The sequence below is a fragment of the Barbus barbus genome, assembly GCF_936440315.1.
Source record: "Barbus barbus genome assembly, chromosome: 10".
NCBI lineage: Eukaryota > Metazoa > Chordata > Actinopteri > Cypriniformes > Cyprinidae > Barbus > Barbus barbus.
In genome coordinates, this window is record NC_136738.1 from 3,389,173 (window position 1) to 3,406,906 (window position 17,734).

Below are 17,734 nucleotides of genomic sequence, written 5' to 3' on the forward strand. Positions count from 1 at the left end.
ACTGTGATTATGATCTGAGAGAGTGAGACTACTGTGGACATTTTTCATACAAAACACACTAAGAAGACATAACCTTGCTTCAAAAGCTTCTCCACTGTCTGGCATATCTATGGGACGTATACTAACCCGGACAACTGGAAATGTGCTTTTGATCCCATTTACAGCTTTTAAATAATGCGAAAGGAGTGATTTTATCGCCTCTTTTAAAATGTTCTGATATGAATCATTAGCATTATAGTAATTACAACTATAGTAATTGCTATTACTTCTATTCTGCTGTTTTTAAATATTTTTTATGCACTACTATATGATGGGGTGAATGATACTGATATGTATTTATTATATGTTAGCTTCTGTAATTATAATAAAAACCGAAGTGCATTTGTAAATAAGGTAGTAGGCCTAATCTGTAAAATTTTCATTGCTAGTAAGTACCCTTAATAAAAACGTTTTGCAAAGGGGTCATTTTTACCGACTCTGTTCATATCAAATAAAGTATATATGTGACCCTGGAGCGCAAAACCAGTCTGAAGTCGCTGGGGTATATTTGTAGCAACAGCAAAAAATACATTGTTTGCATCAAAATTATATATTTTACTTTTATGCCAAAAATCTATAAATTTCCTACCATAAATATATTAAAACTTCATTTTTGATTAGTAATGTGCATTGCTAAGAACTTCATTTGGACAACTTTAAAGGAGATTTTCTCAATATTTAGATTTTTTTGCAACCTCAGATTCCAGATTTTCAAATAGTTGTATCTGGGTTAAATATTGTCCTATCCTAACAAACCATACATCAATGGAAAGCTAATTTATTATTCATCTTTCAGATGATGTATAAATCTCAATTTCCAAAAATTGCCACTTATGGCTGGTTTTGTGGTCCAGGGTCACATATAGTGTGCAGCAGCAGCGCCATCCTGCGGTCACTGGGGGAACTTCCAGTCGTCGTGTAAAAGGGATGATTTGTGTTATATTACACCTTGTGTGTGGATAACGTGACGTATCGCTTGATAGGACGGTGTTTTGCTCCACCGCCTCAGTTAAAGAGCAAGTGAACGCCTCACCTGCGCTTTCTCAGTGATTTCCATCAGCAGGTGAGTATACGCGACTACATTATATTTATATGAAGTTTTAGGACAGTCGTGTTAGTTATCGTGTTAATTGTGGTTACGGTGAGTTTATGTTTTGATTTTTAAATTGAAACTCATAAATATGCGGGAATTGTGACATGTACAGTGATTGTTCAAACGATAACCAACATTATTTCATGCGTTTTTGAATATCTTTTTATATAAATTCATATTTACATGGGCCACTTGATTTGGGATATTCATAGCCTACTAGAAAAGGCTTGCTGTTTGTGAAAGGACTGATGATTTTTTTAATAACTGTGAATCAAAAGCAGTCTGTGTTTGTGTTGTATTTGTTTGCTTGTTTGTATGAGTTATTGCTTCTTTTGCCTGTCATATTAGAAACCATTAGTTGCAATGAAACATGCATGAATTCCCTGCAGGAGGAGATTAAATCTATAATCGCCCTTAATCTCGATATGTGCTCCTCATCTCAGTTCATGAGAAATATAGAGAGCTGTCTCTAAATAACACTATTCATCATCTCTCAAGGGAACAGACTGGAGTGATGATGGTCATGATGCTGAATCTCATACTGAGATTTTTTATATTTTGACAATATGTGACCCTGGACCACAAAACCAGTCATAAATATAAATTTTCCAAAATTGAGATTAATACATCATCTGAAAGCTGAATAATAAATAATCTTTCCACTGATGTATGGTTTGTAAGGACATGACAATATTTGGCCGAGATACAACTATTTGAAAATCTGGAATCAGAGGGTGCAAAAAAATAATCTTTCTTAAAAAGTTCTTAGCAATGCATATTACTAATATTACTAAGTTTTAATATATTTACAGTAGGAAATTTACAAAATATCTTCATGGAACATGATCTTTACTTAATATCCTATTGATTTTTGGCATAAAAGAAAAATGGATAATTTTGATGCAAACAATGTATTTTTTGCTGTTGCTACAAATATACTCCAGCGACTTCAGACTGGTTTTGTGCTCCAGGGTCACATATTTTCCTGAGAATTCAGCATGATTCCCCTGTAATACAATTTTTTATTACAGTGACTTTACGTTGCATTTTTCTAACAATTTTGAGAGTTTTATTAATTTTTTGTACTTTATGCACATAATACATAGGTATAACATATTTTCGCCACAGATCACCAGACTAAGAGGTATTTAAAAGGAAAATATATAAATCAAATCAGACTATAGTATGAATGCAAGCAGGCCATAAATATCTGAAACAATTCAGCATGCAATGTCAATAGGCTATATTTTCTTGTCCAGCAATAAATGGAGGAAAGTGTCAGCATTATTGAAATCCGGGTTGCATTGAAAGAGGAATATGTGCAGATTACTTTTGCCTTCAATATGCATGTCTGAATATGAAAATGCAAATTGACAGATGGATTAAACTGAAGGCCAGACGCATAATGTAGGCTGGCTGAAAGTCACCCAGATGTCGAGCTGACTTTTGTCCAGTAGGAGGAAAGGAGAGGGATTTGCGGCCAACTCTGGATCCTGACACAGATTTATGCCTGTATCTGGGGCAAAGCTGCTCTGTGCTTTGTGGAGCGCCATATACAAAACGTTCCATCCTCAGAGATAATGGCTAGTTTAATGAGAGAATAACATTGTTAGGGTTAAAAAGTCAGTGAAGGAGACACACGTGTCTGGATGTTTGTGTACCATGGACCCAGTACTTTCTTTTGACAGCCTTGTCTGTCATTTCTTTATCTCACCTTTTAAACATTTCAAATAGGCTGTAGCCTACTTTCACAGTTACTTATAGTAACACAGGAGGGAGTTGAAAGCTCCTGTCGTTGTCTGCACAGAAGGAAAGGAAGCACATCATCTGTTCAGCTCCACCGTCTCACCTAAGCGTATGAATCTAAACGTGCTTATGATCTCAGATAGCAGTATCTGCTCATTTATTTCTTGTCATGCTCACAATACTGAAAAGTAGATCATGAGTCTGGTTCAGATGTGGTTTAACAAGTGGTTATTAACTTACTTATATGGTAAAATATTAATAAAATAACCAACCACATGTAGTTAAGACAGCTAAATATAAGCTTAATATTATTTTCATATTTCAAATTCATCTGTCACTTGGTAATATGGCTAATGCTAAATTAATATTTTGCCCTATATTTGTAACATTTGTTACATTATAGTTTTTTTTATTTTTATGTTTTTGGAAAAAAGTCACCCAAGGCGGCTGCATATAATTGATCAGAAATACAGTCAAACAGCAATATTGTAAAATATTATTACAATTAAAAAATAAAACACACAGTTGATTATTCCTGTGATTGCAAAACTGCATTTTCCGCATCATTACTCCAGTCTTCAGTGTCAGATGATCTTTCAGAAATCATTCTAATATGCTGATTTGGTGCTTAAAAATATTTATTATTATTATTATTATTAATGTTTTTGAGAAATCCTTAGGATACTATGATGAATAGAAAGTTCAAAAGAACAGTATTTGAAATCCAACAGCTTTTGTAACATTAAAAATATCTTTAATGTCACTTTTGATCAATTTAATGTGTGTCTTTGCAGAATAAAAGTATTCAAAATAAAATAAAACAAGCTAAATTTAAAATACATGCACTAAAGAAGAAGAAAAAACTTCTCAATGCATAATTATGCTGTAATACAGAGTATGCCAAGTGTGTAATACATGATGAATCATTAAAGTTTAGAAACAAAAGAATTTAACCTGATGTATCAGGTATACGCACATATTTCGACAAACAAATCCTTACAAAAAGCATGTATTTACATACATAGGTATCCATAAACACACAAAGAAATTCAGACCACAATCATAATGACATTTAAGTATTAACATATACGGAAAAAAAGACACTGAATGGGTCCCAGATCTCAAAAAATATACAAAAATAATCATTTCTTTCTAGAAATCATACTGACCTCAGTGTTTTGAATGGTAATGTATATATACAAAAATAGAAGATGGATTTTTCATCCAGGTTAAGTGACCTTTGAGTGGAATGTGATGGTGTTTAAATGATTTGCATACAAAACTGAACTACTCTGACGTGTCGATGCAATGCATGATGCAAGCAAAACAGGGTGGTGTCTTGATGCCTTCATTCGGCCAGCAGCAGCACACTCTCTCTGCTCCAAAAGCTGTTTAGTGTTTAGTAAGAAGCTTAAGCATGCAGGGAAAGTATGAGTTGGAAATGTAACAGAGTTCGCCAGTCAGTGTGTGTCCAACTCCTTACTGCCAAACATCAAATCCATCAATGCGTCTCTTTGTCAGAGCCTGCTTTTCCTTTTTCTCTTCTTTGCTTGCTTTTTTTCAGTAGTTGCTCTCTCCGGTCTGTCTTTCAGCTCCTCTATCTCTCTGCATGTTTGTGATTGGGACAGAGCTGCCATGGTTCATAGGATGTAAGGACCTGTGTATCTTCTAAAAGGAAGAACAGAAGCTAAATCACACAGAAAAGAGGAAAGAGAAAAAGTAAGTAATGTCATTTATCTTGCTTAATATTATTTGAAGTATATATGTGACCCTGGACCACAAACCCAGTCTTAAGTCGCTGGGGTATATTTGTAGCAATAGCCAAAAATACATTGTATGGGTCAAAATTATCAATTTTGCTTTTATGCCAAAAATCATTAGGATATTAAGTAAAGAGCATGTTCCATGAAGATATTTTGTAAATTTCCGACTGTAAATATATTAAAGCGTAATTTTTGAACAGCAATATGCATTGCTAAGAACTTCAGTTGGACAACTTTAAAGGCGATTTTCACATAATTTTTTTTTTTTTTTTTTTTTTTTTGCACCCTCAGATTCCAGATTTTCAAATAGTTGTATCTCGGCCAAATAATATCCTATCCTAACAAACCATACATCAAATGGGAAAGCTTATTCATTCAGCTTTCAGATGATGTATAAACCTCAATTTAGAAAAATTGACCCTTAGGACTGGTTTTGTTGTCCTGGGTAACTACAGTACATCATCATTCATAGCAATTTCATTATTTATATATAATATATAAATATTCAATACGTAATCAAAGTCAGTCATTAGTATTAATGTTTAAAGTTTGGGGTCAATACGATTTTTATTTTTGAAAGAAAATATTTTTATTCTGCAAAATATTACGAAAACTTTTTATTCATCGAAGGAAGTATCATTAAAAAAAAATGATGGCTGTTTCTACAAAACATCTACAATAAAGCTCCTCAACATTAATAAAAACAACTGTTTCTTCAGCAGCAAATCATCATATTAGAATGATTTCTGAAGGATCATGTGACACTGGAGACTGGACTAATGATGCTGAAAATTCATCTTTGCATCACAGGAATAAATTACATTTTAAAATATATATTAAATTAGAAAACAATTATTTGAAAATGTAATAATATTGCTGTTTTACTGTAATTTGGATTGAAATAAATACAGCTTTGGTCAGCAAGAGACTTCTCACTGACCCCAAATATATGAATAGTATTGTATGCAAGGTTTGTTTTGGTCCATTGCTCTTCTGTGTGTATTTATATTTGTCATGGCAGCATTTCGGGCCTTTTCAGTTGGGAAGTTTCTGATTAATCTTTAGTTGTAGGATTAGCGCTGAGTGAATATTTACATTGATCTCTATGCAGTGTCATCCAGCACAAATATTATCTTTATATTCTGTGTGATTGGTGTTTGATGCTGCTGTAGTTATAAGCCTTGTTGACATGGCAGCGACTGCTTTACAAATGTCAAAAAAGGGATGGACTGGGTGGACTTTGCATGTTTTTTTTCTGTTGCATATCTGCATTATCAAGGCATGATCAGTGATAAGAAAGGTTTGTTGTTATAATTAAGGACAGTGACGCCCATAAGGTTGAAACAAGTGTGAGGCCCATTGTCCAAAACAAGGACACCATCTCACATATTTCACTTAATGTCTATGTAAACAGGACAACTGGTTCTAAACAACTCCGTTTGACAATGAGGAAAGAGTACTAAATAAATAACAATCTAGCTTGCATGCCAATGGTATCATACATGACCCCTGATTTAACGCAGCCTGCTTTTAATATGCGATTCATATACAGCACAAAACAAGTTAAATAAAACATCACGTATATACACTACCATAGAGACAGAAATACAGTAAAAACAGGAACACTGTGAAATATTATTACAATTTCAAGTAACTATTTTATATTTTAATATATTAAAAATGTGTTTATTCCAAAGCTGAATTTTCAGCAGCCATTACTCCAGGCTGTATTATTTTTTTGTGGTAACTGGGATACTTTTTTTTCAGCATTCTTTGATAGAAAGTGTTTATTTGAAATATAAATTTTCAAATAAATTTTTTTTTTATGTCGTTACTGCCAATTTTGTTCATGTTCATGCATCCTTGCTAAATTAAAGTATTAATTTCTTTAAAAAAAATATTAACATGGAAAACAATGATCACATGGAAAATATGACGGCAGAAGAAACCTTTGGTCTCTGTTGGGTTGAGAAAAGCCTTCTGTTATCAGATCCAGAATTTAGCCACGTTGATATCATATCCATTCCAGAGATATGATATTCCTCTGCGCTCCTTTGAAGAACAACTACTTAACTCTATTGTGAATTTAAGAACAACAGTTAAAAGTTAGTAAACTATAATTTGCTATTGTCTTACTACATTAGAACAGTCCCTTTGATAATTTTCCAAACCCCGCCTGTATTTTTTTTTACTCCTCATTCTCTCTCCTCTGATTTCTGTGTAACTGTCCTCATTAACAGCTGTACCGGTGAAGATGAATGTTCTGGAGGCTTCAGGAGACCCAGAGGGAGAAGGCAGTGACGACTTAACAGGTCAGAAATCTTTCAGTAAAGCTCAATGCTGTCATCAGTAAATCCAGACTCAATTTATTTGAATATATGACATACTATTCTAAAGACATGATATGTTTGATGTTTAGGAAGGAAGAAGTCCAGGTTAAAGTCTAGGTCACGCCTGTTTGGGAAGATAAGGAGGAAACAGGATGACAGTGGCATGAAGCAGAGTCAGTCTGAAAGTGACATCACACGGAGTCTGGAAGACTCGGAGTAAGTGTTCACAGCGTCAGCATGCTGTGATTTAAGAAAAGCTAAACTCACCAATGTTAATATGGACAAATTTAAAATGCACATTTGATCATAAAATGAAAAACTTTGAAGCAAGTTAAAGCTATACATGTTTTGATGATCCCTTGTGAAAATGAAATGTACGTCATTGCATTTAAAGTAGTGTACTTCAAATCTTAAAAGTATATTTTAAAAAAATAGTATATTTAAAAAAGATAATATTAATGAAATGAATGCCACTTAAGTGTATTTAAAGAGATGAAAACCTTTCATGTTTCTTAACACACTAAAGTTCTCATAAAATAACTTAAAAGTTTTGCTTTAAGGTATATTTTACATCAGTGTTTTACTATTTTGTCAAAGACTTGTTTTAATGACAAACTAAAGCATGTGTAAAGTACTTGACTATAATTCTAAACCTAGTTTGTTACTCCCATTATTACACTTCTTTTTTCATTACATGTTGCCCCAAAAATACATTAATATGCAAATTAGATTGTATATAATGAGAAACCCGTTTATGGCCATTTTACACACATTTTACAGAAAGAAAAAAGGTATATCGAATCATTCTGTTATAACATAGTTGATAATCATCTTTATACAAATTTTGGTAAAAAAAAAAATATATATATATATAAAATCTTAAACTAAAAATGTATTGGTGATTTAAAAAATCTATTGTTTTTGCCTATGCATGTTCATTCATGTCTTTTTATTTTTTTTTAAAGAAATTGAGTCCCAATGTCCTCTAACGAAGACATAGCATAATATATGAATGAAATATAATTTTTTTTTTACATTATTCTAAATGATCTAAACAATTTAAAAACATGAAATAAACAATTTTTTTCCTAAAACTTTTTTCTCGGGTCTTAAGAGGTTAATATATTTGAAATGTACTAAATTGCAACTTCACCATTGCAAATGCATATGAAATGTACTTAAGTTCTAAATGAAGTGGGTCAAAAGGCACTTTTAGATTCAGCTAATTGCATTTATTATTTACATAACAAATGCTCTTTGTTTAAAAAAAAAAAAAATGTACTTCTTTTTTCACATGAGATAACATGCCCCTCTTTGCTTTTATATCTTTTCTTAAAAGTTGCTCCAAAGGCATGCTGGGATCCCGGGCATTTTCACATGACAGCATTTTTGATGCAGAGCACAGTCATTCAGACCCTGAACCACTAAGACGTTCTCAAGAGAACATTCATGGCAAAATTCGATCTCTGCAGGTAAGACAGACCACACTGACCACTTTAATTCAACGATGAACTGCCTTTAACTGAAAATTGAGTGTTTACTATTGTCCTTTTGCATTATTGACACACTATTTTTCTATTTAATGCTGCTTTGACACAATCTGTATTGTTAAAAGCGCTATATAAATAAAGGTGACTTGACTTGACCATACACAAAACACTCTTATTATAGCTAAAATGCCCCACTTTATAAACACTCATCAGTGTGACTGACGGAAATATTACAAATAGATTTTAAGATGATTTATTTTTTGTTTGATCAGATAAAACTCCAGCAGCAAAAGCTGCATTTAGGTCCTCCCCCACTTCTGTTGCCCATTAAACGGCGTGAAGACTTAGGTGGAAGTTCAGAAGATGACAGCCTTCCTCATAGCCCCTCTGAAGTATCCTGTGGAGAAGGACTATACATGAGCATATCGAACAAGGTGCTTCAACTACAGCAGCATTCCAGTATCTTTGTTGTGACATAGTGTATTGTCACTAATATGTGTATGTGTTGGTGTTAAATGCATGTTTTCTGCATAGCTTTGGCCTTTCAGACTATCATTAATCAAACATCTGCACGAGTTCGGGTGGCTCATTTTGTGTCTCCATTACTGCTGTTACTACCCCCGCCTAAATCTGATGTAAACTTCTATGTCATGATGTTTTCAGTTTTCTATCCCTCCCAAAAACCATAGCACCTTGAACTTAGCTGAAACAGGAAGTAAGGAGGAAAAACAGGTAGCCTGCTGCCATTTCACTGATGTGTTGACATTATACCTGTCATTCTTAAATTTGAATGTTTTTTTGGTCCTAAATATTGTCTAATGTAGCTTTTAAATGAGCACTCTCCTTTGCTTCCAGGCCTCTTCACAGCCGCTTTCTCCTCGGCCGGTCAGCCCAGCACCTGCACTTGCCCCTGGCTCAGTGGACTTCAGCACTCCTCCACAATTCACTTCCCTCCTGGACAACTCTGCTGCCCGTCACCGTATGTCCCTCAAACCTAAGAACCAAAGAGCCAGTGCCAAGAACAGGAGGCTGACCACTTCGGTGAGCCTTTTTAATGGACCCTTCTAAACTTACTATCCATCTTGTTATCCATTAGCGTCACCCTGGTTCCCTCAAAAAAAAGCCAGTCTGATTTTTCCACTGGCTTTTGAAATATTGTAGAAAGTAAGCTCTGTGACCAACAAAGGTTTGTGATTCTTACACGTTTTGTTAATCAAAAATCATCATCATCAGCCTTTATAAATTTTAAAGCCTAAATACAATCGCCAGAAATAAAAAGCTAAAGTTAGGCTATAAACAAACTACAGCATCAACGCTTAATCTTCTGACAACTCTTTCAGTCTTTATTTTAAATCTACAAGTTGGAAAGCTTGAATTAGCACAGTTAGAAAAGTGGTAATTCACAACGAGGCTGTGAAAGTGGACTAGTTAGTAGATATGTTTACGTGCTTGGCATGATGATGTTTAGTTTTCTCAATAACCTCTGTAGTCTCATTTAGCCACTTGCTAACATCCTTATTTTTAAATACTTTTAATAATCAAGAGTGTCTGCGCTGATAGCCTCGTGGGCAGCATGCCGAAATATGGCACAGTTGCTCTTTGGGTGTCCCGAGTTCGAATCCCGCCTCCTGTCAGATCTCCACTGTCCTATCAAAAAAAGTGCAAAAAAAAAAAAAATCACGAGTGGGGTATTACTGATATATTATATGTTGTAGAATAAAACATGGAAATATCATGAGCTTGTGTTAACCACAGAACTTATTTCAGGCATTTAGCCAAAAACCCATTGACTTGAGGACGATGGAACCAGAAGTTCAAAAATCCTAATTTCTGAGTTTTAGGACTTATTCCTGGTGCACACTAATGCTTGTGGAAGAACAGAACTTTTAAATATTCTTTTCCATATAACAGTTCATATTTAATAGATTTTCTATATTTGTACATTGCACTTCCTGTGTAGGCTGGAAGCAGAGCACGATCTGAGAGTTTGAACAATCTGGACCGATCACTGACTACTAGGGAGGAAGAGACTCCTGTAAAAGAGATACCTCGCGCTCGCTCGTATTCCTCTCAGGTCTTACGGGGGGAGAGGCTTACGACTTCACAAATCAAGAGTCCAGCTCCAGTTTCACCTTTAATGTCTCTGCAGACTTCTGGAAATAGTAGACAAGTTTCTGCTGAACCTGAGATTGAGAGAAACATTCTGTCCACATCACCTCCAAGCCCTAGCCTACGGGAAACAACTCCAGCTGCGTCACTAGTAGCCAAACCACCAATCCCAGTGGTGCCAATTGACAAAAAGGGACAAGGAGAAGTGAGTGAGTTGCTCAGTAGCTCCAAACTACTCAAGAACAGCCAAAGTAACATTGCGTCAACTGTAAGCCTAACTGTAAGACCGAGTGTAACTACCACACCAGAATTGAGTCCTGTGAAAGATGAGAAGTCTAATGCTGTGCTAATACAAACCAAGTTGGACAAAAACAGTGGTCAGAATTCAGTAAATATAGAGAAAAGCCCAGCCTCTACTCATGTTCCAACCAACGTGATTTGTGGAGTAAATCTGAGACCATCATCTCTGAGGAGAAATATACCTTCCACAGATGACAAACTTGAGTCCAGGACCCTTCAGCCAGTCAACACAGTGTCAGCTGTTAGTAATGAAGATCACACTCAAACAGAATCCATAAAGCGCCAAAGAACTGTGTCTGGATCATTCCACTTCAATGTCTCCTCAGACAAGAGTCAAGAGCGTCCAAGGACTGCAAGCTTCACTGGAGTAGTTGGACAAGCTGGACTGAAAAAGGAATCTCCATCTCCTGCCAAACCTCCTTTAAATTTCAAGATGGAGCAGCAAGTAAGTTCACAAGTTGAGAAAACAATAAAAGACCCATCTGTTAACTTACCACCAACATCAAAGAAGGAAGACAAAATGGACACTTCTCCAGTGTTACCAACAAAGTTCACTGATCTAGCAAAGAGCCGTCCTTGGGCCCCGGATGTGGAGGAGAGTCAGTACAATGAGAAGCAGGAGATTGGGGTAGAGGCTACTGAAGAAGGAGAACAGGAGGTGGAGGTGGCAGAAGAGGCAGTTGAGGATGTGATGGAAGATGTGACTGTAGGAAAAGAGAGAGAGGCTACAAATGCATTTGGAGTGAAGCTTCGCTCTACCTCTCTTTCGCTAAAGTTTCGCTTGGACAAAGCTCAATCAGAAGACAGAGTGCAACACCACAGTGCATCGATTTCACCTCCGGCCTCACAGTCTGATTTAACTAGCTATGTGCAACCTAAAGAGCAACGCTCTGGGATAGGGTCTACAAAAGTCCATGCTAAACTCAAAGAACCTCCTCTCCAAACCGATGCGTCCTCAACCTCAGTTCATTCCTCCAGTTCGCCACCTAAGAGTTTCTGTAGAGACAAAGAGAGAGCTGGCGTCCTCAGACAGGCTGGTGAGTGTCTTTTTGTGGTTCCCCAAGGTGCATGAAGATTAAGCCTCTGGCCTATTTAGTTGCAATTATGACAAATGTGAACAGCTACATATCCTATGAGAATGATGATCCAGGTCATACCAGGAAACAGTCTGTGCTTGTCTGAGTCAGAGCATTTAGAAAACTGATTTGTCCAAATGTTTAACTGTGCCTGTCTGTAATTACACTGATGGCAGTTACTCAACTGAGTAAACAAACGGTAGATTGGGCTCATAGATCTCTAAGTTATATCTTGTCTTATTGAACTAACAAAGGACTTTACTAAATCACTAAACCAATAAAGTATTTATTACCTTTATGCCTATTAATGATTAGTTGATTCTAGTGTAATTTAAAAAGAATACCGACCAGCAGAGCAGTACAATAAATAGTGATACATGATTATTATAAAATCATAAATAATTTATGTATTACAGTATGAAAATTAACCATGGTTTTACTAAAGTAAAAGTGTAGTAACCATGTTTTTGACAGATTGATTGCCATTTGTATAAATGCCAAGTTCTGTCATGAAACTAGATGACGCAGGCTGATAGATCCTTAATGTAAACTGATGATATTCACAGTGTTAAACTACTTGGCACAAGCTTATTGGTTTTTGTTGCATACGCGGCCAATGAGCTTGCTGCTTTACATTTAAAAGGCTTGTTAACATTCAGCAGAGCTGCTCACAGCACACTTTCAGAGTTCCTCTGAAACCCTCCACCTTCCCCAGCTCCACCTGTATAGATCTGCTATAGGTTATTATATGCTATTTGTGCAGCAGCAGTATGTCTGAAATACTCATAGCACCGTATCTGTGTATGTATTGTCAGTAGCAAGTTCCTGTACTTGCTCGCAGCAGCAGTGATAATCTACAATTACAGCAACAACCAACAGCAGCAGCAATTATATTGTCATATCCATTACCATGCTAAATTCTTCAGAGAGTTGTCATGATAGAACCACACTTTTACTACAAATACCATGGTTAAACTATGGTTAGTGTAGCAAACCTATGGTTAATTTGTTGTAACCATGGTTTAAATAAAATAACCATGTTTTTTGCTAATTGTCTATTTTTTATATCAATATTAAACAAAAATTGGTGCTACAACAACTTACAAGATGCATGCACATTAGCAAAATTTTGTGATCAAAAATGGTCCTCTGTCCATTATCAATTGTATTGCGATGCATAAAACACAGCTCACAGAGAAGTCACCGCTTTCTATTGGTCAGCATGTGAATTCACGTGAAATTTGCGTGGGGAACTTTTCATATCCTTACGTGAAACTCTTGAACCTATGCCTTGAAATTTCACAGAGCAAAGGTACATATTGGCAGTTTTAGTAGCATATAAACAAGAGCACACTTACTGTTTTAAGTCATACCTGATTTCACGTTTTACCCATGATGGTTAGATCACCTCTTTCTGTGCAAATTAGTAGTTTTGGGCCAAATAAGATGAATGGTATTTTGATAAATAAATATTCTGCATTTTCAGAACCTCCCCAGCCCTCATCATTAGCCAGCAAGTCCACTAAGATTGTACCTTCACTAGGGAAAGAAGGTACAGACTTGGCTCCAGAAGAGATTACAGCGGTATCCTCTCAGGAGAAAGCTCCAACATCTACTGCTTCAGAGGTGTCCTGGATGGAGATGGCCAGAGAGAAGACCAGAAGTCTCCAACAGCTCTTTACCAGTAGACTGCCAGAGTTTCCTAGCTTGCAATCACGACCAACAACCTTGACCACAACACAACCACAAACCCAAACATCCACTTCACAAACCAATTCAAGAATCACACAGAACATTTCAAGCCAGTCGACGACTACACAACCTCTTTTGAGACCTACAGAAACAAAACCGCTGCCATCTGCACAGCATTCTGGAAGATCCGCACAATCTGCCGCTCAGCTGATGCAAACTCAGACTAGAACAACAACAAACCAACCTTCAGCAAATTCAAATCAGACTCAGATTGACAGTACCAGAGAAGTCCAGTTTCAGTCCAAAATTCAAGTGTATAATTCGACAACAAAACCAACCCAGTCTACAGTTACATCGAATGTGCAATCCACTGCTGTATACACAGCAAAACAGCCATCTCAGGTATTGGCACCGCAGACACCACCCATCCAGCTGTCATCACCACTGCGAACAGCATCACAGACCCCCACACAAGCTATACTGCGTCCCACAGCACCCCCAGGTTACCCACATCTGTCGTCAAGCCCAAAGTTAACATCCCTACAGTCTGCCAATACTGTCTCAAAGGATCAGCCTCAGAATGAGGGGGGAGAGCCCAGTGTAATCTCAGGGAAAGCTGACTGGGCGTCTGCGTCTCAGGGGAAGGGGACCGGGCCTGAAGATGGCAGACCAGCGTGGGCAGCAGGATTAGGAAACAAGACCTCGCTCTTACAGCACTGGGAGAACCAAACAACTGCTGCAACCAAGGTATAATCTGCAAACACACTCAGTTTATTCAGTCACATAAAAAAACAAAGAGAGGACACTTACTTTTTCATCCTCAGAAAAAGGAGTGTGATTGTTTCACACTAGTCAAGTTTCCATCTGTCTTGCAAAAAAATAAAATGTTTAGTGCATCAATCAAATTGATGTCAATCATCTTTTTTTGTTTAAATTTAGTGCACAAATTTTATTTCGACACTTGTCATGAAAAATGAGTTTGGAAACACATTTCTGTCAAGAAAAATTACTTTAAGGTAAATACATGTGGGGGGTCACATGATAGAATTAAACTTGGATCCATGTCCGTAATATAACATTTGTTTGTTTGTTATTTTGATTCTTTTAAATTCGACTAACGTCACATTTATGTTATGTTTTTACTTTTATTACTTGGATGTTGGTGAAAAGTTAACACATAATGAATGCTAACACTGATGCAGGTAGCTATCATACAAAACTGGTCAGGGAAAATTATAATACTAATTAGTGTATGACTTAACTGAAAAATTGGATTTTTAAAATATGTTATTTCAAATTACTGAACTTGGTAGTAATGTTGTACTAAGGTAGTAAGACATCATTAAAATATGTGACATCAGTGGTGTCATATGTCACAATGTGACATCAGTGGTTCAAACTCAATTTTATGAAGCTACGAGAATACTTTTTGTGCTAAAGGAATACAAAATAATGACTTTATTCAACAATTTATTCTTCCGTGTCAGTCTTAGAAGCGTGTTAAGCCCGAATAAATCTTAATGACCCAACATTTGAACAGCATTGTTAGTTAGGACAGGTAATATCATAATGCATTCAAATATCTGCTTATCAAAAATCATTGAACTCATAATCCAGAGAGATGTAAAGACTTTAACAAGAAAAAAAAATACCACATGGTGTCACTAGAGTTCAAACTGTGTTTATTTTGCACCGAAAAATTATCTTATCCCTTGGACATTTATAAGCCACATTGACTTTTGAGGTTTAATTATGAATACGAATCATACATTTATAAATTAAAATAAAGGACTCTTTATGGAAGGGACATGTACTACACTGTACAAAATCAAAAGTTGCGAAAACTAAAAAATCTCCTGAAGCTGGTTGCCTTAAACGTTTTATTGTGTATTTGCGCATAATATCTACTACAGTATGTTCTGTTCTGCCGTTTTGCTTTGTCAGTTGTTTCAGATTTCCTCTTTACTGATTCCGATAGACAGGTGATCTGAAATCCACAGCAGAGTCCCAAACCACATCTCAATCTACAGCTCCTCTCAGACCGATCTCAAAGCTCTCTGGCACAGGCACAGGATCCGACTCAAGTTTGTCAATGCGTAAGTGGGTCACACAATATCGGTTTTACATGAAAGCTACAATTGAAGTATATGCTCATACATACCGTCTATATTTCTAGAAGCATCAGTCTCTCCTGTTTCCACGAGGTCAGCAGACAGAGAGGATAAATGGCAGCAGAAATCAGTGCCACCATCATCACCTTCATCATCACCGTCATCATCTCCTCTGCAGTCTATCCATGACACTGCCCAACCATCCTGGATGGAGCTGGCCAAGAGGAAATCCCTGGCATGGAGTGATAAGACTATGGACTAAAAAACAGAGACATGGATGAAGAGTTTACAAGTGCAAGAAAGAAATATTCAGGGTTGGAGGATCTGAGGGCATTTTCATGCTAGTGTTTCCTGAAGTTGCATCCATGCAGTCAGAGATTTGCTTCATGTGAACTTCAGTAGACTTTGAAGTTGATGTTAAAGCAGTGGGTTCTGGAAGTGAACCACTATTGCTTATGTATATTATTGAGGGAAAGTAGCACATTCATCAGTCAGTAAACCTCCTAATAGCGTTTGTCTTCTAAAACCTCATGTGAGCTGCTTGCGTTCTCTCCATGTGAAGTATGAATGTATGCACAGCAGATAAGTACCAACGAAACAAAAGGGAGAAGTTAATATCTTGAGCTTAAAGTCATGTTCTCTTGCAACACTGGCTAACAGCTGCTGGTAATGTATTTTGTAAATGCACCACAGTGCAGCACAACAGAACTGAATGAGAAAGTAGATCAGAGGTGGAAGGGGAGGGAAACAAATTCAGGTTGAGACCCAATCAAAAGCACCCTGAGTGAGATCTCAGGAAGAGAAATAGATGGCACCATATGTTTTCCCTACTCAGACGTGTGCAGACACACAAAAACAATAACCATCTCCCATGTAATATGTTGCAATATGTAATCAATGTTTCTCAGGTTTAACACATTGCATCATTGTTTTCGTGTGAAAATGATTAATATTATTATTTCCTTTCCAATGACAAATTTTATTTATTTGCATGAATTCCATCCAACATGTATTGTGACATTATATCACCTGTTGATTTTTTGACACCTATTAGATTTGAAGATTTCTGTTATTTTATGTTAAATGTTAAATTATGTGACTGTAAGAATATTTCAAATTACTCGGAGCTTGCTTTTGAAAATATTAACTCAACTTCCTTCACCAATAAATTAATCTTACTAAATCTGGGACATGTGATTTATCATTTATCATGAATATAAAATATCAATAACACAACAACAACAAAAATAATAAAATAAATATTGTTTGAAAGTAGAAATTAATTTTGATGTACTTTACACAATGTAAGAAGCTTCATCAGTTTAATTTGTTCTGTTTTATTTTAAAAAGTAAACAAACATATATATATATATATATATATATATATTAGTGCTGTCAAATGATTAATCACATCCAAAATAAAAGTTTTTGTTTAAATAATATACAGTGCCCTCCATAAGTATTGGAAAAGTAAAGACAAAATTGCTCTGTTGGCTGTGGAGTCAAGACATTTGCAAATATGATTAAAAGATGAATATGAGACAAAACTACAGAATGTCACATTTTATTATTAGCCGTTTCAACACATACATGTTTTACCAAATAAAAAGAACAGCACTTTTAGAGTTCATCCCTCTATCTGATGTGAGCATAAGTACTGGGACAGTTGAACATAAGGCAGATATAAAAGATTAAAAGCTATTATTTAGTTGCAGATCCCTTGCGCACAATCACAGCAGTGAGTCTGTGACCCATAGACATCACCAGACTCTTGGTCTCATCCTTTGAAATACTTTTCCCAGCCTTTAACGCAGCCGATTCCAATTGTTACTTGTTTTGGGGAGTTTCTGCTTTTACTCTCCTCTCCAGCTGGTGAAATTCATGTTCAATCGGATTTAAATCTGGAGATTGACTTGGGAAATCTAAGACTTTCCATTTCTTTGCCCTTATAAATTCCTGGACTGAACTGGCAGAGTATTTTGGGT

General features: G+C 36.0%; 1 protein-coding gene across 1 annotated transcript; it reads left to right on the forward strand.

The window, feature by feature from the left end:
* The first annotated feature begins 996 nt into the window (after positions 1 to 996).
* LOC306875747 (uncharacterized protein) lies at positions 997 to 16,936 on the forward strand. Its single transcript, XM_079426465.1, has 12 exons — positions 997 to 1,102; positions 4,471 to 4,597; positions 6,882 to 6,953; positions 7,061 to 7,187; positions 8,311 to 8,443; positions 8,734 to 8,895; positions 9,125 to 9,193; positions 9,317 to 9,502; positions 10,422 to 11,907; positions 13,433 to 14,385; positions 15,617 to 15,734; positions 15,815 to 16,936. The coding sequence occupies exons 3-12, from the start codon at positions 6,896 to 6,898 to the stop codon at positions 16,009 to 16,011; spliced, it is 3,489 nt and encodes a 1,162-aa protein (XP_079282591.1). The 5' UTR covers positions 997 to 1,102; positions 4,471 to 4,597; positions 6,882 to 6,895; the 3' UTR covers positions 16,012 to 16,936.
* Positions 16,937 to 17,734: the final 798 nt, after the last annotated feature.